This window comes from Gobius niger, assembly GCF_951799975.1.
Source record: "Gobius niger genome assembly, chromosome: 14".
In the NCBI taxonomy this organism is placed as follows: domain Eukaryota; kingdom Metazoa; phylum Chordata; class Actinopteri; order Gobiiformes; family Gobiidae; genus Gobius; species Gobius niger.
The window spans coordinates 12,214,761-12,240,695 of NC_136865.1; the positions used below are offsets into that span (position 1 = coordinate 12,214,761).

Genomic DNA, 25,935 nt, shown 5'->3' on the forward strand with positions numbered 1-25,935 from the left:
CGGTGGCCTGTTCCTTTAAGCCTTTGGATTTGGGTAAAGCCAAACTGGAGAAAATGTGCTCGGTTCAGGTGGGGGTTAAGAGGTTTAAAAAAAAAGTTGCCAAAAAAAAAAAAATACATTATGGCTTCTTACTTTTTCTTATCTAACAATGGGATGTGAGTGTGAATAGGTAACATTAATCTCATTCATTACAATGCTAATGCTATTTACCTGAAGTAATTCATTGCAATAAATGCCATGAAAGTGCTACGCTTCATTTAGTCGCTGCTGGCATTTGTCTGTCGGTGGTGCGCGTGAATCTGCAGGTGTTTGTGTGTAGCGCACGGATGGTGAGAGACGGCCAGGCAGTTGCTGTGGCACGTTACATCTGCAGCACTTGCGCACTGGCTACACATGCGCCTCCGACTTTCCGCGTATAGTAAAGAAGCAAAGACCTCTCTCTTCTCCCCTCCACGCTCCGGTGCTTCCCCCAGAATCTTCTCCAGCCTTTACCCTCTCTGTCTAGATTTTGTTGGGCAGTGCTGCAGTCCGGTACAACAAGTCCTCCAGCCGGCGGCGCGATGGCTGTTCCCTGCTGCGGGTAAACGGGATACTGTCCATGGGCCACGCACGATGTGAAGCCCCGCTACATCACAGCAGGCTCCGGGATGGAACAACGAGGCTTGTGCGCGGCGATTGTGCTCCTACCGCTCGGCGTCCTGGCGCTGTCTGTCCGTGCAGGTTAGTTTTCATATTATTATTTTTTTGGAGGGATGGAAGCCATTAGCAAAACAGTCAGGAGTAAGAGTTTAACGCGAATGGTGTAATGTTGTGTTGCATCACACAAAGGTAGGAATTCTATACACTTGAGATTTGCCCATGCATGATAGAAGAAGAAGAGACAAAGACAAAAAAGAAAGAAAACAGTAATGCAACTTAAAATGTAATGATAACAGCTGTGCAAGCTACTGCTGCTTGTGTTCGTGCAAGCCTTTGTAGCAACCCTATAGTTCTCTGTGTTTGTTTTGGCTTATCTTAAAGTTGGTTAAAACTGCTGATTTATAAAACATTGATATATTTCAGATTATTGAAAGGTTTTAGGATTACTGCAGGCTATGGTTCTCAATAAGAAACGGAAAAAGTTGTGGAAACATCAATACGGTAATGACTTAAAAACTGCAATGTAAATATAGAGAACATTAATCATACTGTTGATTTTAATTGACTGAATGAAATCCAGTTAATGAGCATATAGGTTACATTTTTAGATAGCAAATCAGAATAATGAGTATCTGGTCGGTGGGTCATGGAGATCCACCAAGTTTACAAAGCATAGCATGTGTAATTGGGAAATAGGAAATACATCAGGATTTTTTTTTCAAAGTATGCAGTTCACTCTCATCGTTCACTGCCTATTGCAGCTTGAACAGTCGGGTTCTTGCTGGTGCTGCATCTGTGTAACTGTGTTCTCAGATTGGCTTGTAGAAAAAAAGTCTTCTCTGCACAGTGTTGGATGTGATGTAGAAGCTCATGAATGTTTGATTATATTGCATATTTTTAACATGCAATACTGCGCCGGAGGCGCAGTATTGCATGCTCTTACTTATGTAAGAGCATACACAACACCTTACCCGACTTGTTATGTAAATTGAACAAAAATGAATGTTAAAGAGGGAAATGAGAGTGAGCGCAGTGCTGCAAGATCAATTGCAATTCATATGGTCGCAATCAAACAGCACAATCCCAGAGTTTAGAGAACAGTTGTCCTCCGCAAAGTGCAAACATCAATGTCTCGCCATGGAGTGTTCTTACAGTTTGTAACACCTGCTAAACATGTAGTTTAAACCTCTTCAAAAACATTCTGAAATGCCTATGTCTATTGAATCTTGATTTAAAATGTAACTAGCCAAAGGCAATACATTAAAGTATTAAGAAAAGCAGTGAAACTCAGTGGCAATAGTTCTGTGAATCTCTTTAGAAGGAGTCAAACCTCGTGATGAAATAGCATTGCAATATGCATCCAAGCCAAAGATTCCTGATTCTCAAAGTAATTGTCATACGTCTAAGTTTGCACTGCCATCGTGTCCTTGGATAAAACTCACGACACACCAGGTTATGAACAATATTATACACCTATGCATAGTCTGGCATTAACTATGGGGTGTGCATGCTGTCAGGTGTGCAGGAGTTTTCCACCCTGGACAAAAAATTCTTAAGCTGTCACCTGCACTGATTGTTTTAGCGTTGTGGAAATTTCGCTTGTCACTTCAAGTGGCTTCATGATTTATGGTCTTTTAGCAGCAGGCGCAATACAGTAGGGAGAGGTTTACTATAGTGGTACCACCCTTTGTTCTTAAAAGCTATTCTCGTATCAACACCTCCGTTTACGCTGACCTGGTATCTGCTTGTTAACTGTGAACAGCAGTCAAGCTGAATGTCGATTCAGTGAGGGGGGTTTTCCTTCTTCACTAAGACGGCCTCTTTCACCCCTCTCTCAAACCAGCTTTTCTCCTTGGGTACATTTTTAGAATACAGGTGGGTGGTAGCAATAACAAGGTAAACGCCTCTACTTGTACGCGTGTATACAGCCTGCTTCTAAAAGAGCATCAGCTGCTGACAAAGCCAAGGCGATTTGTCTGCTAACACTAAAACAACCTAGTACAGCCCCGAGCTTTACTACGGGGAATTTACAAACACACATCATCAGCAAACATATCCCGGCTTTCTGAGTGCCATGTTATAATCATGAGAAACCAATGCAATAGAATTACACAATCGATCTCATTTATGCATGGATTTAAGCCTGAAGTAAAAAGGGAAGAATCTCTATGAATGGATCTCATCATATTGATCCTTCCCAGTTTCCATAGTCGCCTAAACTCAATATATGTCAAATATGGAGTCCATCTTATTGGCTCACTACCGTGTGCCGTGTGTGAATGACCAATACAAGACAAAAACAACATTTTACAATTTCATTGCATAAGGAACGACCCACACCACAAGATGGAAACATCCTTTTTTTCAAGTCATCTATTTTAATATTCAGCAAACTGAAATAAAGCATTGGTCACTTGTTGACAATTCTTACTACTTTTAAAACTTAAAAAAAAATATATACACAGCCATATTAACTCATTCCTCCACGTATGAAACAGCCTTACAGCACCAGTTCTAGATTAGTTGTTGATGTGAGCTGCACCAGTCTTCAGGAGGAGATCATGTGATTTATCCCCTGCTCGAGAGATGCGATATTTCACCTCCCATTTGTGGACGGACCGGATTCTTAACAAGGGCTTTTGTAAGTGTGCGGCTGCTAGATTTCAGCTTTGGCATTGGAGGATGTACGGGAATCCCTCATTGTGTTTCTGTGTGTGGACATTTTAAGATAGATAGGAGGGCACACAAAAGAGGAAATATGAAGACTCCTGCTTAAAGATGTTCCCCCAAAAGAATTTCTCTATCCAGATATTACACAAGAGGGTAGACTGTGTTGAACTGAGCAGTTTTATTCAGCCACTCAATGAAGGAGTTCTAAAATCCCCAAAGTAGTGCAGAGGCGGACAATAGAAATGTAAATGTGAGTATGCAGATTGAATAGTATTGTACAGTTTTCAATGATGTGCAGACCAAGAAAAATGTGGTGTAAAACTATGCAATTATGTTTTATGAGTATTTGTTGTACAGGCCAGTTTGCTAATATTACCGGATTGTGGAAGAATCCCTATGTTTGTTTTATTTTTCCAGTCAGGAATTAGGCCAGGTTTACACTTTCTTGTGTGTAGAGCCAGATGCTTGTTTGGCCTTGGACTTGCCTTGGACAATGCACTCAGAAAAGAGGGGCCATATTGCGGTTAATACTTTCAGCATGCACTGTTTTAAAACACAAGGCTATCTTCCAAAGCAGACTTTTAACCCCAGCTGAATAAAAGGATTCCCCAGTCCTAATGGGATTTGTTTTAGAGAACACCCGACATGCACTCCCAGTTATTGCCGTTTGTTAGATTTTGCTAAGAAGCAGTAACTTGGACATTGCTACCATTGGATTGTTACTTGTATTCTGCTAATAGATGTCTTCTTTTTGCCTCTCCAGACAGTATAATCCAAATACAGACGGTATCATGGTCATCCACATGTTTTACCATTTTAAAGCAGTACTGAGTAACTCATGCCCCTAGAGGCCATAAGCTGTCTGTAAATACTACGCTGACAGAAAAGACAAACTGAGAGAGGGATATTGTACATCCAGTTACACAATGGAGATCACTTATTTTCTCCCAAACTTGGCTGTAAGTGGTGCTCGTTTGCCTGTTAGCATCTTCTTCGTGATTCCATTAGTGTGTATGTATATTGGGGCCTCGATGAACCGATGAAGCTGAAAAGACCCCCCCCCCCAATCATCCCATTAACACTTGTATTACCCCCAGAGAGACTATGAAAAGGATTTATTAAGGTAAATAAGTTACTTAGTACTGCTTTAAATAACTTTTATTTACAGTATGTGTGAGTTTAGGAGTGAGGACTGTGTTGGTCTTCATTTCAAATTTTCCCCACCCTTGGCCTTTTAGTTATAGAGGAGGGCTTCCTTTTTTATTTATTTATCTATTTATTAGGGACGATGCAATCCACATAGTTACAATTCAGGTTACCAGCTGATGCGATGCATAAAGAGCTTCTCGCTAATGCCAATTTTCAACTCTTGTCCCCTGTTCTTCTTCTCCAGCCTCGTGCAACCCTTATCTGCAAGAATGGATCACTGAAGTGTTGGAAGCTCAACTTGACCTTGTATTAACACACACAATACGATCACCCTCCACACTAATGGCTAATGGTTAAGTGCTCACACAAAGTAATATTACAAATGTCAAGGACTAACTTTGATGTCGCTGTTACATGTCAAGCCTGTTGCAAATGCGGATTGCAATCTATTCTCGAAGACCCCTACACCCACCTACACTGAAGCCTCAAACACCATTACAGGATATTAACATCACGGTTATGGCTTCTGTAACATCCATCTTCTAAACTTCCATCTTCTTTTATTACGGTGTGGGTTGCTGAAAAGGAAAAAAAAAAAAAAAAAAGAACATCTCTGGAGCCTAAGTCTAATGAGAAGTGCGTGGGCGATGGGGAGAAGCTCGGGGAAGAAAGATGTATGTGTGACTTACAGAGTGCAAGACAGAGACAGATGAGAAGCAGGGGCTTGTGGGTAATTAAGGCTGGTATTAATGAAAGAAGCTGTGTGTTGTGGGCTACAGGGAAGACAAGCAGAGACGGCGGAGGGTAAAGGGGTTGAAGTTTGCAGAGTAACATGTGCTTATTGTGTTACAAGCTGTGCTAATCGAAATGTAACACTATTAGTGGCGATATTGCCATTTTAGCCACACAGTTCAATTCTGTAGGCTTTGGTCCATACCGCCTTGTGTGTGCTCCTTGTGTCTGGTTTGCATCTCAGGGAGACCATGAGGGAACACCTGGTAACCTGGGTCAGTGGTGTGCGAGTGAGGGGTATGTTGAGGGTGTGTTGGTTAAGATCAGTCTACCCCGAAGGCAGCAGTGGCTACACCTTATCACCACTAGGGCTGGGTACCGTTAAACAATACCTGTCTGGGATATTTTAAAAAAAGGGTTTAGGTACTAAAATATAAGAGTATCAAAAAGAAATCTAAAATCTTTATATTGAAGTTTTGATGCTGTTGAAAATTGCGGGGAAAAGGAAAAGTTTGGATGAAATTGAATTGAATTGAATTTGGGCAAAACGTTGGGAAAATTTGGGGGGACAATGGGGGGGAAATTGGAAATAATGTAGTAAAAATTTTGAAATTGGATCTAGCTTTCTTGTTTGTTTCACCTCAAAGTCTGTTTTATAGTTCTATATGATAAATATTTTAGTATAGGTATCGAAAAAAGTATTGTAAACCAAATATCGTTAAAGTACTGGTATTGATTTTTTTTTTTTACGGTACCCAGCCCCAATCATCACAGAATATAGAGTAGATTAAAAATGTCCTTTTGAAGATTCTCTCCCCCTTCCCCTTTGCTTGTTCCAAATAGTGTTGCTGCAGTAGGAAGAAACACATACATTATGCTTCTTCTTTTATGCCACAAGAAATGCATAGCAAATATAATACCGTGAGCTTAATCCTGTACTTGTTTAATATTTGTAAGTTCTGTGGCAAGTGTTATGTGGATTCGAGATATAGTACTGTATATATAAACTTCTCTAATGTCTCTTATAAAGGCCCAGGAATTTTGCACCCTACAGAAATCTTAGCCTTTGTTTCTGTGCTACAATGTGTGCTCATGTGCCCGTCTGTGTGTGTTTGTGTGTTAGAGACACTGCTGTCTGCGCCCCTGAATGTGACCATCCGAGAGATCGAGGTGAACTCAGCAGTGGTCACATGGGAGATCTTAGAGGGGGACCCTGTCATTGGTTTCGCCATCACACAACAGGTAACAATAATCATTTAAATCAATTTTTTTAGATTCTATTATTATTTTTACAATATTCTATTAAAACAAGAAAGTCCAGAAAGAGACATTTGTAAAACATAGTGTTAGTATTAATTAAGAATGTTACAAAACGATATGATCTCTGTGATACAAATGCTACATAGTGAATCAAATTTGAGTCAAAGTGGCTTTTTTCATTGTTGCAACAATAGAAAATCACAAAGGCTGCATTTTCTTTATAGGTATAATGTGTTAAATAATATGTCCACATTGGTACGTATGTATTGAACTTGTTACTGTCATTTAGAATTTCAAATACATTTTTTGAAATGCATGTGATTCTTGGATTTGTTTAGCAGTTCATATTTCAGCCTCTGCAAGTGTTAATGCTTCTGAAATTATATCAAATGTGGACGAAAAAGTGAATCTTGATTTGAAAAGATTATTTTGTTAAAGCAGTACTAAGTAACTTGTTTACCTTAATAAATCCTTTAGTCCCTCTGGGGGTAATACAAGTGTTAATGGGATGATTGGGGGGTCTTTCATCTCACCCTGGCGTCTCTGGCCAGAAAACCACAATTGCAGCTTCGCTGCCTGCGGGTCGGAGGCCCCAATACACACTGTTGGAATCATGAAGAAGAAGCTAACAGGCTAACGGGCAAAGCTAAATGCGGACGAACACTACTTAAACAGTATTTACAGCCAAGTTTGAGTGAAAAAGAAAATTATCTCCATTGTGTAATTGGCCCACTAGGGGCATGAGTTACTTAGAGTTACTTAGTACTGCTTTAAAGCTTTAAAGCAGTACTAAGTAACTCATGCCCCTAGAGACGATAAGCGTCACTGCAGGTGTCGTAGCATGTTGCGTTTTTTTACTCATTAATTGTCCGTGAGAGTAAATACTACACTGAAAAATTGAAGCAACGCATACCAGAAGTACTCTCAGAGGTGCAGATGTTGAGGAAAATCTTCATAAATACAAAAAATGAAAATAAATACTACGCTGACAGAAAAGAGAAAGGGACAGAGGGATATTGTACATTGTGCCACAACTCAATGACACAATGAGATTTTATTTTTTACTCAAAGCTTGGCTGTAAATACTGTTTAAACTAAGTATTGCTTTAATCAAATTGCAATTGCAATGTTTATCAGAAAAATAGCATTGAGATATTTTTTCTCCAAAAGTTTGCAATCACTGGTGAATTAACATATTCACACTAACTACAGAAATAGATCAATGTACACAGGCAAAGGAAACAAAGTCCAAGGACACAATTGCAGTATGTGCTGCCAAAAGTGGAGATTGAGCTGTAGAATTGAATGAACGTTATGCTTCTTTGGCCCCAATTCATTCATTTAAGCACTTTGAACTGAAAAAAAGTAAGATTTCCCTGACATGGTAGCAGCATATGTAGTACTCCTATCTAAGTGACTAGTGAGTACGACTTGATCAAGTTTGACAGTTGGAATTGCACTGTGTTGCCTCTGTACAACTTGAGAAAATGGGCACTGTTTCTATATTAGCATCATGAAAAGAAGATCTGAAATGTTCATCTTTAAAATAGTTTTTAAGAAATATGCACAAATTGTTGTCTTACTTTAGCTGCAGGCAAACTTGCCTTTGGTGAGGGTGGACTTTCAAAAATCTCTCGGCTCCAAGGGTCTTTGGGGCATAACATTACACTTGGAATAATTAATTAGCTATCTATTTTGTCATATTTTTCACACTTATTGCCTAAACCACATCTCACTGTTGTTCCGTTCCATTGGTCTGTGTACAGTACCCCTTTGTGCACGCATATTAAACAGGCTCAGAAAAGTCTCGCTTTAATTGTGCGGTAAATAACACTGGCCCTGAGAGATCTCTCGGGCACCAATTGACCTGAGGCAGCAGTCCAGGCCCGACAACAATGTGGGTTTTCACAGTCACTGAATTACTGCTTCCTTAAGCATAATTACACCGCACTAAAAACTGTGGGCTTACTGAGCTTTCCCCCTCAAACACTTAAGCAAAAGACTTTTTCCTCAAATTGTGCAGGAGAGGGAAAGAAACACTTTGCGACCATAAATTTGCATCTCTAAGTGAACACTCTATTACAGGAGGCTTTATCAACTAAGGTCAAATCTTTGCATAAATTAATAAAACATGTATAGATGAAAGCCCATACTCGCTGGTTACCATGAATCTAGTAGATAATATAGTTTGTCATATTGGTATAGATTGGTGAAGGCGCAACGACGAAACAAACACTAAATTGGATCTAAAAGATATCCAAAGTAGACCTAAAATGAACTAAATTATGTCTAAACTGGGTGTTTTGAAACACCCATTTGAAAGAGATGAAACAACATCAAAAGCAAAAAAAAATCCAGCACAATAAGTTTTGGCTCTGAAACTGTGTCTATCGTATGTGCAGAAGAAGGACGTGCGGATGCTGCGCCTCATTCAGGAGGTGAACACCACCACTCGCTCCTGTGCCCTGTGGGACCTGGACGAGGACACCGAGTACATCGTCCATGTGCAGAGCATCAGCATGGGAGGCAGCAGCCCCCTCAGTGAGCCTGTCCTCTTCAGAACGCCCAAGGAGTCCGAGAAGATGGCCTCACAGAGTCCAGGTGAGAACGAGACAGTCAGAAGAGAATCAGGAGACTGGCATAAGGCTGAGATACAAAATAGATTATAACAGGATTCTTTTTTGTATTTAATCAAGGTTCATTTGCACTATATTTCAGTGCCTTTTCTTGCTTTAAGGTGTAACTAAAGCCATCTGCTGCTTCTGAAAGATCTCTCTCAGAGCATGTTGGAGGAAGACCAATAGGAGGAGTGAGAGGCACAAAGCATCTGTTTGAGCATAGCGCTACTAAGTACTGAATCACAATATTACATCACTGAAATAGCAAATTGTCCCTGGAATCACATTTGGAGTTTTTATTGCTATAGCGCCCAATCCTAGACTGAGGTGTGATGCGTACTCTTTTGAATGGACAGATTTGGATAAATTAGGTAGAGATTTTAAAAAAGTGGCCATAGTTTCTGCTTTTATGGTGAAGATGGATTGTTGCTAAAATGACTATGAAGAAAAGAAAGGCACTATATCCAACATGCTGAGGCTCGTGTCCTGACCAGGACCAGGAAATACGACCATAATATTAGTCCACTGCTCCGGTCTCTTCTCTGGCTTCCTGTCGTTCAGAGAATGGACTTTAAAATAGCTCTGCTTGTGCACAAGTCTCTTCATGGTCGGGCACCGAAGTTTAGAGCTGACATGTTACAGCCGTATGAACCACCTCTGGCCTTGAGAACCTCAGTAAGGGGTGGTTCTGGTGGTTCCAAGAGTCACTACATGCAGCTAAAATCTGGGACAGAAAGGGCCTTTTTATATGTAATTTATATGTTTATATATATATTTTTTTATTGTATTTTATTGTATTTGTGTGTTTGGTGTTGATGTGAGGCACATTGAGTTGTCTTGTCCACAAAATGTGCTATACAAATAAACTTGCCTTGCCTTGACTTTAACAGCTGCAATTTACAATGACCTTTATTGTCCATTCTACCATACAGTATATAGAGAACTGCATTACTCTCAAAAGCTTGATGAACAAAGCTAACAAAGAAACAAAGAAAGCAGCAACAACAAGATATACGATAGAGGGCAGCTGAAGGAGGGATGGGGGGAGCTTCCTGACTTTGGGTGAAGCCGTCCTTCACTCAGTTGGTACTTGGCCTGGATCTAGACTGCAGTCTTTTCCATTTTGGCAGCAGTCTGAAGAGGCTGTGAGATGGGTGCTTACTAGGATTACCCTCTAAGATTTTTATGAATGGATTGAGAGTCTCGATTATTCATACATTATACGAACAAATGTGTGAATGAGACATGAGAGAGTGCTTGTAAATGTTTTCCTCGATTTTGTTGTGAACAAAAAATACCAATCCTTGCATTTTCACTGCCCTGAATCTGCCAATCACAGTCACACGCTATGCATGCCTAAATGAACTAATGCTGAATATTCAGGTTTCCTGTATTGAGCAGCAAAAACCCACTGCACTATTAGCTCATCTCAGCTTTGACCTTAACTTTATGATATCCTTATATTTGAACTTTATTTCCAATACTCTAACAAGTTCTTCTCCCTTGCACTCTCTAACCAAGACATGTCTGTAGGTCATAAAAAATTCAGAGGGTTCGGGGCTGTGTGAAAGCTTGGTTTTGCAGACAGGCAGGCAGGTACCCTCGGACTGTCAGACAGCAGTTAGCAGTGAAGCCGAGGGCCATTGGATAGTTGTAATAGTGTCAGGCCTGATTAATATGTGCGTATAAAGAGGAGGAGAGCTGTAACGGCACCGAGATTTAATCAGACACCTAATGAATGTTCCCATAAAACAACCATACAGGGAACTTCCATCAAGGTTGGAACCATTCTGCCTCACTTTCTGAAAGCTATATGGGACAGATGTTTTTTTTTTTCTCAGGTTGGGCTTTTCTATTGTTTCTACTGTTGGCCCATAGATACAGACGGCATCTCGTCATAGAAGGGGGCGTGGCTTCGCCGAGGGGGAAGCACAATTTTCCACTATAATTAGCCATTTTCTGGAGGAATATTAACTTATTTATCACACATGAATAAAGTCAAGTCAAAATCGGGTCCATATGGATATAGCAGATTGTTCAGAAGAAGTGAAAAAACGGCAGTCGTAGCTAGCGCTAGCAAGCGTTAGCATGTAGCATGATGCTAACATAAAGCATCATGTTAGCATTCTCCGTTATTTATGTAATTATGGGCTGTTGAACCACTTTGCTCTTCTCCATTCTTTGTATCTTTATTGGCAGTTTTTGAATAATTGGAAAAAGTCAAGATTTTTCTCTTCTTTGTTTTCCCCCTTAACTGTTTCAATGTTTCAAACATGGCGATTCCAGAGGTGCCGTCTGTATCTATGGCTGAAGTGTTGAATGTGCTGGATGAAGCTAAAGCAAAAGCACAAGTAGCTGAACTGATTGGAGGTTGTTATTGACCAACAGCGACACGAGACAAAAAATATTGTCTATTTTGTTTAGATATTACAGTTCTCTTTCATTCTCTTTGCTACATGCATGGAGGTCCCCACTGTGTTTGCCACACAAATTACAATTCCCAAGGCTTTATGTCACGTGTGGAACGTTCTATTAGAGTTTATTATGTCATTGAGGTCCCTAACAAGTCTGGTTATTTGGATAAATTACTCCACTCATTTGTATTCATTAGCATTCATTACTGTGCCATTTTCACGCTCATTTTGACTCAGTTTGTCCATGGCTCTAACTTTGGCTCCATTGATGCAGCCTGTGCACGACTCAGGCTATGACTCATTCACTTCAATAGCCTTAAAGGTGGAGCGATTCGTCAAAAATCCCTCCCCGTCCCGCTGCAAACTACCTCTTAAATTTACTTCGGCCTGTTTCACCGTCTCCCCAATTTCATTACAGTTGAGGTTTGCCACGAAATGACGTACATTTTTGACAGAATATTGGCTCTAGAATGGTGTGGTTAAAAGCCCTGAGGCAGGTCATACCAAAATCTGATTAGTCTGTCACAACAAAGCAGCAAAATAGTGCATCAAGGTGGTGGGTTTGTACTCATTTTTCTTTCGAGTCATGCTCTCTAGCTGTAGCACTGAAAGATTACTTGCATTTGTCTTGAATAGGGCAGGGTACTGTTAAACCACGATGGTGCATACCAAGAAAGTTCAGGTATTACTGATATCAGGGGAGAAAAAGGGATTGAAAACAGGTACAGAAAAAACATAAATAAATGAAATAATATCTTTAGATGCCTGTTAGGTCCAGGGACAGCACTAAAGAAAGTCACTTGGTTGCTTCAGCTCACATAAATGATACACATTTCAAAGAAATAGTCTTTTAGGTAATAAATTAACTAATTATTGTTCTGTTTTATGCTTCTAAATGACAAATATTTCACTAAATTAGAGATAAGTAGAATTATGCAGTACTACAACATGTAACAATATCTCTACTCAGAATATGAATGAAAGACAACTGATTGACAGTGGCATTGTTATGTACTTGTAATCATTGCTCAAGAAGATAACAGTAAAGAATGGCCCCAGAGACGCATGTTTTTGTGAAGAAACCAGTGAGTCAGTGTTTAAGCTGCTCAAGATGTTAGCATGCTACCGGTTAGCATTTAGCTTCAACAGCTCAGCTCTGACCTCTCCAAGAGAAAGCCCTGAACCACAAACATCTAGCCTTGGATACAACATGTGACTGAGCTGTTACTGTAGTATTTCCTCAGTGTTCATAGATGTGAGCCACACATGTGTTTATCGTGTTGAAACTAAATGCTAACAGGTAGCATGCTAAAGTCTTGAGCAGAGTAAACCCAGACTCAGACTGAGTGACTGATGTTGACATGACAAACTGTAAAAATCACAGAGAAAAGTTTTCTTCTTGAGCAATGATTCCGAGTACATAAAAATGCCACCGTCAATCAGTTGTCTTTCATTTTCATCCTGAGTAGAGACATTGTTATATGTTGTAGTATTGCATAATTCTACTTCAGTATTCAAAATGGCGTCCGGAACTATGCGGGATGTCATTGGAAACACATGTATAGATAGGTATAAAAAAAAGTATCGCTCAGGTATCAGTATCGTAAACCAAGTATCGGTAAAGTACTGTGGTTGGAAGTCTTGAAATCACAAATTGAATGGTTTAAATGAATGAATATCTGCTGCAATCTCAAAACTTGGCAAAAGTCGCCCAAAACATAACAATTTCAACTTACTTATGCTGGGAGAGGCAAAATGCTAACAACATTATTGGTCTTTTTGTGTGACTGAGCGCACCAAGATCGTCTCAGCTCAGGTAAGAACATATCTCAGTATGGAAAAACAGTGGCCTGTTCCTTTAATTCCATCGCAATGCGGGTGCCAGCAAAGTATGCTAAGTGTGCAAACCCATTGCTTCCTAAATACTATGAAGAGAAGAGTATTTCCATTAATATGTGCTACAAACATACTCTATTGGTTGTATATTGATCTCAAAAGTCTTTAGTTCCTTCCAGACCAGTATTTATCTCCCCCCTGAGCCCCTGGCAGTGTGACTGACTGTGTCGGACATGATAAAACTGGAAGTGCTGCAGCAGGAGATAAGGTTAGCCTGTGCAGTGAAGAAAGACAATGGGAGGTATATAGTAGAGGCCCTCACAGAGTGCTATGCTACAGTTGATAGGATTAGGGAGTGAATATGCTCTGGGCAGGCAGTAAGGGCCACAAATGGAGTAGCCTATAAATGTCTTGATGAAATGCGCCTATGAGAATTTGATATGGTTACGTTCTGCATTCTGATTATGTCCTCTGCGTATGTTAGTATAACATGAGCAGTATATTCACTCTCGCTCAGGTTTACAATGGTGCGTAGCGTTATACAACATGGCCCATAAAATACAAATACAAACAAAACTCCTTTTTATTCCTGAGGCCAGAGCTAAACACGGCACTATATCTTATTGTAAAATAAATTGCTTGAAGAATTTCAAATTACGTTTGACCCCAAAATTTCATTTGCCCTTGAGACATTTTATGAATGACTTGTTTTATTGACATTTATTGACAACATTATCACAATTCTTTTTTTTAGTTTTAGTTTTTAGTTTAGTGAATCTCAGTTGTAAATGTGAAATGACATCTTGGAAGAATATTTTGCTAGCCTGTAATTTAAGAGTATAGTGTCATATGGAACTAAATGAAATGCATTAGACAGCCATATGAAGCTTGAAGTTCTTGATTTTCAAGGGTTTAGCATTTACTGGCCATAGGCAAAAGGAAACATAAGCTTTTTATGAGAACCGTTGACCCAGTATTGTGATCTCCAGGTAGATAATAAAATGATAAATCTTTTTTCTTTGTTAAGTAGTTGTGGAGCCGGTCTTTTGTCTGTTATTGACAACTTTATGCTGTTTAGATAAGGATTTTTGCAGTTCAAGTCTTTCAATCACAGTGATGTAGATCCAGCTGCCCTGTCTCCAGACCAGATCACCTGACCTCTCTAAAGACTGACCTCTCAGGCTAATAGCAGCGTTGTGTGGCCCCACAGGTGAGGAGGAGTTCGCTCACGCCGCACAGCTCCGGGCCGGGGAGCTCATCATCATTGTGGTGGTGCTCGTCATGTGGGCAGGTAATCCTCCTCTACAAAGCACATTTATCACCACGCGCACAATAAGAAGCCGAGTGTCCACGCAGTGCTGAGCCAGAGGTCCCATTAGGAGACAGGCACACAGCAGTGGCACCGTCATTTCTCAGTGTTGTGCATCGTGGGGGGTTGAGGGTGAGTCTACTGTGAGTGGGGTGGATTCAGGGGGACGTAGCATCAATATTGCAATAGAATCTACGCTGATTTAATGGCAGGCTCAAGCTTTAAGTTTTTTCAAAGGGTCTTACAAATCAACACATCAGTAAAGTTCATTGTGTCTATATAAACATTGTGCCTCATCCCAGTCCAAGTGGGATGAGTCTGGATGGTAAAGTCCTAGTGTGTGACTAAAATAACTATGCACTTTTATCAGTTTACACTTGTCGTATTTTAATTTTAGATTTTATGTTCCACCAAGGACAGTAGGTGAAGACTCGCACACAACATGACCCATTTTTATTGAGTCAGTGTTATGTTTTGTTTTTTATGCAGTGTCCTTGTCAAGAATACATACATTTTTAAATTGAATGTATCTGTATGTTATGTATGTGTACAGTCTAGATCAGGGGTGTCAAACTCAATTTGGGTTGTGGGCTGAAATTCAGCTCCCACGGCGGTTTGCGGGCCACATATAATGTAAATAGGAAAATACTACTGAGAACATTTTTCCAATAAATGAATAATAATAATGAGCTGTGATTTGGTCAAAGTCCCAACTTGACTGCTGCCTGATCAAAAACAAGGGCTTTCACTTGTACTTGCACTTTACAAGCCTGTGTCACAAGGTTCTCAAAGTACTACTACTTTACCACGTGGCTATAATGTGTTGTTTATATTAGTGCCGTCTGCTGGACACGTGTGAAAATCTATCCTTTTTTATATATATAAGCTGCCCCCTAGTGTCTGGAATGAGCATTCTGATTATTCTTTAAAAAATCATAACTCCGCATTGTACTATCGCCAGACAAAATTTCACAAGCTATATTGGGGACCACCAGTTCATTTTCTTGTAGGAGAGGTGTGGCTTACGATCGTCCATAGCCGTTTATTGGGCGCTACGAATGTCGTATCATATGCGTCTGCGTGTAGCCAAAGCCAATCGTATCAATTGTATCCGATGACACATAACATACCCGTTGTAAATTTTCGAGCTAAACTATTTAGAACACGGTCTAAACCTTGATCGAAAGATGGAGTTGCTGCTGTCATGTTGGATCTGTAAATATTTTTATTTTTATTTATCCGTAAACAAACTGCAAGCTTCCGTATGTCGAATAGTGCGTCATCGTCTTGCCGCCCCTCCCCGTTCTGTGATTGGTCCACAAATCCATGTGAGGATTTCAGCCATGGTCCCCAGGCTGAAATGATTCGGGCGCATACAGCAGCATGGGTATTCCCAGGCTAAACTTCGCATAGGAATCGGCTAGAGACTTACTTTTTTTTATTACATACTCTGAAATTTCTGCTCTACAGGGCAGGGGCCGGATTAAATCATCTCGCAGGTCTGATCCGGCCCACGGGTCCTATGTTTGACACCCCCAGTCTAGATACAGACCCTAAAGTGGTAGCCAAAGTTACGGTATGGTAAACAACAGCGCCGTAGGCTATGTACATTTGCATATTTTTTCCCTGGACAATGGTCACTATGAAGCCTTGTATTTGTCAAACTTATATCTGCGTTGAATTTACCGTACTTATCTACCACATTCTACACTGTACATTAATAATCACAAAGACATTTACAGAGCAGTACACATATGGATGATCAGTGCTGTATATTTAAAGACAAGATAAGATAGGACTTTATTGATCTCACCATGGAGAAATTGTTGCAGTTGTTACATCATACAAACATCACACATTGAATGACTCCTATATTACCCTTGTGCAATAGAGTGTAAAGAAGTCAATCCAAGATCACTGGAAGTACTGTTTTCTTAGTCTTATTTAGCACAGTTCCCGCACATGCAAATCTAGTTTCTTGCTGACCCACTTACAAAGCCTAATGAGATACAAATATGGCCTGAATACTGTAGCATCCACGTACTGTTGAAGCTTATACACGTCCCCTGCCAATTATCCTGGAGGAGACGGGGCAAAGGGAGCAGTTCAAATAGAAGTTGCAGTACAAGTAAAAACACCGCACTGGTTATGAATTTACAATACATGACTGAGTTTGGAGCAATCTTATTCTAATTGAGCCTATGGGGCATCCTGAGTGGAGATCACATGAGGCTTGTATGGACAGATTTTGTCTCAACGGCACTGTGAATTAGGTAGTAGGGCCTCTTTAAATTACTTATGTCTTGTTTTGTTAACCACTAACTATCCTAAAAATATATATTTTCTTTAGAGGGAAAGTTAAGTGATGTCACAACATTCTGACTTACAAAGCTTTAAATTCTGCTGCTCCTTCCTATATTGTAGACTTCGGAAGCCATACCATCCAAGTAGAACACTATGTTCCCGAAATTAGTAAAAGTAGGAGGTAGAACTTTCAGCCACCAGGCTCCACTTCTGTGAAATGCCCTTCCCGCTCATGTTAAGGTGGCTGAGACTCTCTCAAATGTTAAAACCAAGCGGAAAACCTTCTTATTTGAATGCGTATGGTTAACATTGGAGGATTTACAGTATATCGCTCTCATTTTTTTTACTTGTTTTTTAACGAATGTGATGGACTTATATTCAGCGCTTTGAGACTCAATGTGGGTGTAAAAAGCGCTCTTCAAATGAATACATATTGATTGATTGAACATAGCAACAGCATGGCAACAACATGTTGATATATTGTGTATTCATTCTATTGGTAAAATTCTACATTGATTACTTGTCAATAACGCATTAAAATCGAAATTTACAAAGTGAAAGATAAAAAAAAGGAAATCTACAACCCTCCGATGCTGCTGGGGAAACACGTGAGAAGCAGATCTTAAGCCAGGCTAATGGAATCGCCTGGCTGGAGGATTAACCTATTGTGCATGTTTTTGTTTAATGAGTATGGATCTTGCCTGAATGCACTGTATGCTGTGTGAGGAGTTGTTCACTTCTGTCACCACAGGCATGTCCTCCAGCTGCTGCTACACAGACAGCTCAATGGCTCATCTCTTTATTTGTCTTTAATTCCCTGCACACATCATCCTGCTATCTGATAAGTAAAAAAGTGCTTACAGCTTCAAACGACCAAATTAGGATTCACACAGAATAATAGTTCTTCATTTTGAGTATTTGATTTTCGGAATAGGAGCTTCAGAGCTCCATCTGTGCAGATATTAATCATATGCCTATTGAATTTTAACTACATTTACACATCTTTGTTCCCGAGTTAAGTTGCTCAATACCACATTCTCACTATTGCTCTGTTGATCAGAGATTGTATTAGATTAAACGGTTAGAGTGTCAGAGATAAATCCAAAAACTTTATTACTTTATCAGTGTCTTTTGAGTTGTGAATAGGAAACTCTTTTACCCTTTCCATGTGTGTCCTAGGGGTGATCGCCCTGTTCTGCCGTCAGTATGACATCATTAAAGACAATGAGCCCAACAACAACAAGGACAAAGCCAAGAACTCCTCAGAGTGCAGTACTCCGGAGCATCCACAGGGGGGGCTACTGCGCAGCAACGTCTGAAACCAGCGCTGCGTCGCCTTCTGCAATAACCAACTCTTCCAACCTCAGGACCGGTGAGAAAATATTTGTTAATGTTGGCAATATGCAAGTGAAGGTCACATTTATCTTGGAGGCTCGATCAGTCTGAAAGCCTCACATGTGGATGCTAGATCTAGAACAGCTGCGGGACCAGCAGTATATTGTGTTTCTCTCGGGACACCGGACAGTGTTTAACTCACAGTGGGGTCAATAAAGTTTTTAGCATGACCTGATCGAGCTTATAAAAGTGTATAATACTGATGGAAGAACACGAAACAGCGCGATGTAAACGAGGAAAAGATGTGAGGCTGCAAAAGGTTAGCCGCACTCTTTATGCCATTTGCCATATATACCACGCCTCAGTAGACCTCTTTTTCGGTAAGCGACGCCCTCTCGCCAGTCACATAGTGCAACAGCTGCGCACATGCAAGATAACTGTCTCGTTTGGAGCAATGCTGTCCTTGTGCCAGGCAGAAGATCAAGCCCAGTGTGTCTTATTCTACAAAATCTACCCCACATTTACAATCTGGCCCTTCTGTTTTATTGACTTATATGTTTATATTCTGTTGTGACAAGTTGATACAAGTTGCAGCAGCATGACTCGGGGGCAAAGATTTGAAAAGCCTATGATTTATTTATTTTTTCTTTGTTCGATAGCAATAGCAGTAAGCCCTGGCCACAAAGCTGAGGAGGTCAGCATTCTTTTTCTATTTATTTTCAAAAAGTAAAACCATTTTGCTCACGCTTGAGTGCAATATATCAATAGAAAGATGAAATAAACATATTGGGCCAGATCTTGTGGCGGCGCACGGGGCGGCGCAGGCTCTTGGCGAATTATTTTCCGAGTGGCGGCGCTATATGTGCCATTCGCCTCCGCCACCTGTGAGGGGGCGTCACAAGAGGAGGCGACTGCACTGATGGAAACACGGCTGACATTCACTTCCTCGTTTACATTGCGCTGGCTTGCGTTCTTTCTTAAGCCTTAGGCTCTCACAGGTCAAACTAAAAACTTTATTTACCCCATCGTGAGCTAAACGATGTTCACGTCTCGAGAGAAAAAGAGCTACAGCGTCCGCTGTGGCGCGGATCGGCCCGTGCTTGGCGTGAACGCGAAGCAAAACAAAAGCACATGTTCACCCCACACAACCACTCTCCTGGACGCGGAGTCGATCTGGTTGGAGGAAAATGTGTGTGTCTCAACCCACTTAAATGCGCTAAGTCTGGAGTGGCAATATCACAAAGTGCGCTCCTACTGAGCGCAAAATGTCACGCTATCGTCTCCGTTTTGATGCACAAGATCGGGCCCATTGACTACCATAGTGCTACTAATGCATATATATATATATATATATATATATATAGTTTGTTACAATATTGCTTGGCTTGTGTCCAGTTCATATTCCAGTCTAATTTTATCTTCAAATTTCTTTATTAGCATTTTTTAAATTTCACACAGGCAGGATTTGAGGACAGTATATTGGTCTGAAAAAAGTAAAAAATTAAGAAAAAATTATAATAAAAAATGTCCCCACTACTCAGGTCTCCTATCCTGTCTCTAACCCCTTCACTGAACCCCCCAGCCCACCCTTCCCACCCATGATCCCCCCCTCCCCCCCATCTGCTAGGGGCCTGAAAGAAAGGAAAACCTGTAAAGCAAGAAGAGTCAAGAAAAAAAGGAAGAAAGAGAAGGAGCAGTAGGAAATAAGTTTAGAAAGAAAAAGATTGGAGAAAAAAAAGAAAAGAAAAGGAAAGGACAGTAGAAGAGAAAAGGAGTAAAATAAAGGAGTGAGCAAAAAAAAAAAAAAGATCTAATAGAGTTAAAAACAGAAATGCACTCACACATACATACCGTGAAGAAGGGTAGGAAAGGAGGGGAAAAGATAAAAATGATTAAAAAAAAAAAAAAAAAAAAAAAATAGATCATTTAAAAAAAAAAGGGGACACAAAAAAATAAAAAAATAAAATAAAAAAAAAATTAAAAAAAAGGAAAGAAAAGAGAGGGAAAAGAAAAAAAAAAAAAAATTATAATAATAATTAAAAAAAGAAGAAATGTAAAAAAAAAAAAAAAAAATAAAAAAAAAAGGAGGGGGAAGTGAAAAAGCAGGGAGGGGAAAAGTAAGACAGTCAATTGTGGTAAATATATTAGTGGATGAAAGGTATTGTCTTAGGCGTTATGTTTCATTTTCTCTCTCGTCATCCATGACCTCAGTGTTGTGTGAAAATGCATCCTCTATGTATTTTAAAAACGGGTTCCATGTACTGTAGAACCGTTTATGGGATCCAACAATGGAGGACCTTATTTTTTCAAGCTGTATACATTGTAAAACTTCTTGCAACCAGTTATTGATTGTTGGAGGTGCTTTATGTTTCCATTTAAGAAGAATTTGGCGTTTGGCCAGCAGGGTAGTAAAGGCAATGGCACATTTTATAGTTGGTGACATATTCAAAGACGTAGGTAAACCGAACAGAGCAGTTAAAGGGTTAGCAGGTATATTAATTTCATAAATTCGGGACAGTGTTAGAAAGATGTCCGACCAGTATTTATAGAGCTTTGGGCAAGTCCAGAACATGTGTCCATGGTTTGCGGGTGAGTTTTTACATCTAGGACAGGCGTCCGACACATCCGGGTGCCTTTGAGCAAGTTTTGCGTTCGTAAGATGTGCTCTATATGTTACTTTAAATTGCATCAAGGCGTGTCTTGCGCAGATGGATGAAGTATTTACCAGTTTTTTAATTTCCGCCCATTGTCTCTGAGATATCTTTAGACCAAGGTCGTCTTCCCATTTATTTTTAAAAATAGTTGTAGGATCTGGAATCATAGAATTAATCCTGATATAAATAAGCGAGGTCAGATGTTTTTCAGACCAATGATGATCAAGTAGTTGATCGAAGTCAGTCTCTGGTGGGCGATTCGGGTAATGAGGAAATTGTTTTTGAATGAAGTTGCGGATTTGTAAATACCGAAAAAAGTGATTGGAGGGTAAGCTAAACTTTGTGCGAATTGATTGAAAGGAGGCAAAAGTGTTTTCTTCATACAAGTCCTCTAGGCAGCAAAGGTCATTTGCTGACCACTTTGCAAAGGCCTGGTCTGAACCAGGTTTAAATAGATGGTTATTGTAAATTGGAGCTTTGAGCGAGGCTGCCGATAAGCCAAACCGATTTCTAAATTGAATCCAGATCTTAATTGTATTTATTATCACTGGATTATGAGAAATATCACGGGGTTTAATTGAGCTCTTGGAGCAGGCTATTGAGTGCAAGGAGAAGGGGGATGATCCCGACTCAATCTGAAGCCAGGGAAACCTGGGGTCCGAAGGTTTATGGCTTGTCCAGTATAAAATTTTATGAATGTTTGAAGACCAATAATAATGTTGGAAGTTAGGGAGTGCGAGGCCTCCAGATGATTTAGGCAAGTATAATACCGATCTTTTAACACGTGCTGGTTTGCCTCCCCATATAAAGCTGTTTATCAACTTATCTAGGCTTTGGAAGAAGGATTTATTTATATAAACCGGTATATGTTGGAAGAGATATAGGAATTTCGGAAGTACTATCATTTTTATCAGATTGACTCGTCCTGCAATTGAAAAAGGGAGCGTTCGCCATCTCGCAAAATCTTTTTTACATTTTTCCAAAAGGGGCTCAAAATTTTTCCGGTACAATAAATTAAAATTGTTTGTGATGTTGATCCCCAAGTATTTAAAGCAACCATCTACTATTTTAAATGGGAAGAATGTTTGAGGGAGTTTTTTTGCCAGATCATTTATGGGAAAAAGTTCACTCTTTTGGATATTGAGCTTATATCCTGACAGTTTTCCGAATTGATCAAGAATTGAAAGAATAGGCTTAAGGGATGTCTCAGGGCTCGACACGTACAATAAAAGGTCATCTGCGTACAGTGACAGTTTGTGGATCTGATCGTGCCGTTTAATGCCCTGAAAGTCCTTAAGGCTGCGAAGCCATATTGCTAAAGTTTCAATCACTAAATTAAATAATAAAGGTGATAAGGGGCATCCCTGACGTGTTCCACGTTGAAGAGAGAATTGAGGCGAGTGGATATTATTTGTAATTACCGAAGCAGTGGGGAAAGCATATAACAGTTTTATCCAAGCAATAAAGTCAGAATTAAAACCAAATTTCTCTAAAATAGAAAATAAATATCTCCACTCCACTCTATCGAACGCCTTTTCGGCGTCGAGCGAGATAACGACTTCGGGAGTGTTTGAAGATGGAGTGGAAATGATGTTCAGAAGACGTCTTGTGTTAAAAAAAGAGTGCCTGCCGGGGGTAAATCCAGTTTGATCTAATGTTAACAATGTGGGGATAGCTTCCTGAAGCCGTGTTGCCAGTATCTTAGCGAGTATCTTAACATCTACATTTAACAAGGAGATTGGTCGGTAACTGCTGCAGGAGGTTGGGTTTTTCTCTTTTTTCAGTATCAATGAGATTGAAGCAGTGTACAGACTAGAAGGTAGCTTGCCCTTGTTAAAGGAGTCATTGTACATTCTTACTAAAATAGGAATTAACAGGGAGTGATAGGTTTTGTAGAATTCCACAATGAAACCATCAGGACCTGGCGATTTTCCATTGTGCATTATCTGAAGTGCTTGTTTCACTTCTGTATGGGTGATCGGCTTTCCAAGTGTATCCGCTATGGTTTCATCAATTTTAGGGAAAATCAGGTCATTAACTGGTTTACTAGCAGAGGTGTTACATTCTGAACTATAAAGTTTAGTGTAATATTTCTGAAAAGTTTGGTTAATAATAGCAGGGTCTGAAACAATGGCCCCCTCTTCTGTACGAATTTGTGTAATGAATTTCGATGTATTGGTTGCTCGCGCCTGATGTGCTAACAGCTTCCCAGCTTTCTCTCCGTGTTCGTAGAATTGTTGTTTAGATTGCTTTAGTTGTTTCTCGACGATGCCTGTCATGAGTCTAATTTTGCCCATAAACAAAGCTGTGAGCACCATCCAGCGCTTCTCCGTCCCTGCTGATACTTAAATTGCTAACTGTACATATACTCTAAAATAGAAAATGCCTCATGCGGTTTCCAGTAAATTGCTAACATACATTTTTCTGTGTCCTCTAGTTCCTGAGACCAACAGAAAGCCATCAACACACCATCATTATTGTCCCGAAGAACTGCTACCCCGTCACTGAACTTTTTCTTTTGTGAAAGGCAGACTTCAAATAACTCCTAAAGTGAAGCGTCAAGGACAACATTCGTTTTGCAGCGGCCAAAAGTGGACTCCTTTTCAAGTGAACAGCGCTGACGGACACACATATATCTTCAAATTGCTGTTTTTTGTCAACGTCAACAGAGGGATGCCATTTCCTGGGGACAAGGTCAAACATGGCGGATATCCATCAACACTGGCATTGACGGAGAGGATCATCTCGCATCAACGCCTGGGTGATTTTTTTCTTTATTTTTGTCCGGTTTGTATCACAGGAAAAAAAACATTCTGCTGTTGGGAGACAACAATAGTCGTCCCTCCTTTGTCTCGGGATGACTCAGAGCGTGACCAAGGACTTTCTGTTTTTTCCTTTTCTTTAATATACTCCTTTGAGTAGCAGCCCGTCCCTCACTAGGTCTCTCTGTCTGTCAGATAAGCACATAAATGTCTGGTGCTTTGCTCTTTGTGTGATGGCTTGAAATCACATAGGTCTGTTCTGTTCACCGATGTCCTTCAAAGTGATATGTTTTTCTTCTAAAAGGGGGGTATGTAGGACTTTTTTTGGACATGTTTCATAAACACATGTCCAAACACATTGTTTCATAAACACATGCCACTAATATGAACATATGAAGTAAACATGCAACAAATTGTAGGCCAACGTTGCATGTATCTGGGAGTGTAGTGCTGTATATTTAGACCACAGATTTGTTACAGCGCAATGGCAGCATTGCTAACTTGTCTACCGTGTAGCTGTTATCAAATTGATTTAATACATCCGTTTTGCCTGCCACATCATGACATATGCTTGTGTGGATAAAGACTTAAAAAGCTCTCTCTCTCACTTCCAAAATCCCATCACTCTCCGATCATATATCACATTTACAGTATATCTTGAATATCATATTCAAACAGAGAACATCTTACATACCCTTCCTTTAATGCCCATGTTTGACAGTAACACTACACTAGGTAAATTCCTCATGACTTGATGTGTAACCCTTCAATGGACTGGCCAGTGATGTGACTTTAGACCTAATCTAAAACTTTTATACAAAACTTTTCAATGCATGGCTTGTCTGTGACCAGTGCCAAGCCCAATTTTCTATAGAAACGTTCAAATTTGCATATTCAGCAGCACCATATGTCGCGTGTGGGCTGCAGTGGGATGTGCTGGGAATAAGGATAAGGAGTTTCCTGACGGAGTCGAGACACAAGCTCCAGTTTCCAGTCTTCTTTCATACCAGTAATTTGTCAAGTAAATCATCCAGCTGTGTAGATACCTCATCAGCATTTCTTTTTACTTTCATTTAATTTCTTTTTAATGATTTTTTTTATATGAAATATCATCAAAGAGTACTTTCTTTCGGAAATTGAAGTAAACTGTTAAATCATGCAGAAACCACACAGACCAGGTCCAACCCCGAGCTTTTTGCAAAACGCAGCTACATTTGGTATATTTAATCATTTACAATATGACTTCTAAATTCAGCACTAGGCTCAGAATGCTAATCTGGGTGTGTTTTCGGATCAGTGGACAAGGCAAAGGTTATTTGCTATTTGATATAACTAAACATGATTAGGAAGTCAAAGAGGTCTTTGTGCCAATTACAGAAGGTTAGCCATTTGCATTTAGTAAGAAATAGCAACAATGTTTCATAGAATCCCTTTGGTAATGTTGGCATATGGCACTATTTGAACAAATTACCTCACAGGGACAATAGAATCAACATAGTCAGTTTATCCATGGGCATAACCACACTTCCTCCATATTCACACAATTCTCTGCTCATTTCCAAAGATACTATTATCTTGTTTATTACATGTCAGCCTTTTCTCATAGTCATAGTTTTCACATCAGAAAGAGTCATGTCAATTTATTTATTTTATTTTATACAATGCCAAATGAACACTGATTCCTCCAGAGTGATTTCCCCCAAACAGCACACTCGCCCACATATTTATCCCTCTTCACTCAGCTTTTTTATCAGCAGTTTTGTTGCAGCATAAGAGGAGATGAAGGCTTGTTTTCTTCTTTTGGAGGCTTATCAATTATGATTGAAAAAAAGATATTCAAATCTCTGCAAATAGATTGGGTTGCTGCCTCTGGATACTCAGCACAATGGCAGCAATATCGGCGCGAATGAGAAGACTCACACACTGCACACATACAGGAGCCCAGAAGTGATAGTCATTATTTTCCCATGTCATTATCTGATACTAAGAATCCCCACTGTATCTAAATCATTTTTAACACACTGTTTTCTTTATTTCATATTAGAAAATGTCAAATATCAATGTACCAAAAGAATGTTTTTCAGCCTTAATTATGAATATGTCCACTTTACCTTTTTTGTTGTTGTTGAACTGCATACCTTGTTTACTTTACTCCAAGTGGGGGAGTCCTCTTTAAACCCTCTCCTGGCAATTAATGTTTAAAGTTTAAACCATTCTCTCTTTGGCTTTTCAAAATCTGTTTGTGAATTTGTC

General features: G+C 39.8%; 1 protein-coding gene across 1 annotated transcript; it reads left to right on the forward strand.

Annotated features, from left to right (window-relative positions):
- The first annotated feature begins 340 nt into the window (after positions 1–340).
- Positions 341–24,021, forward strand: fndc5b (fibronectin type III domain containing 5b). Its single transcript, XM_079571341.1, has 6 exons — positions 341–720; positions 6,314–6,432; positions 8,853–9,051; positions 14,529–14,609; positions 18,111–18,303; positions 23,358–24,021. Exons 1-5 carry the CDS (start codon positions 648–650, stop codon positions 18,248–18,250), a joined length of 612 nt encoding a protein of 203 aa, XP_079427467.1. The 5' UTR covers positions 341–647; the 3' UTR covers positions 18,251–18,303; positions 23,358–24,021.
- Positions 24,022–25,935: the final 1,914 nt, after the last annotated feature.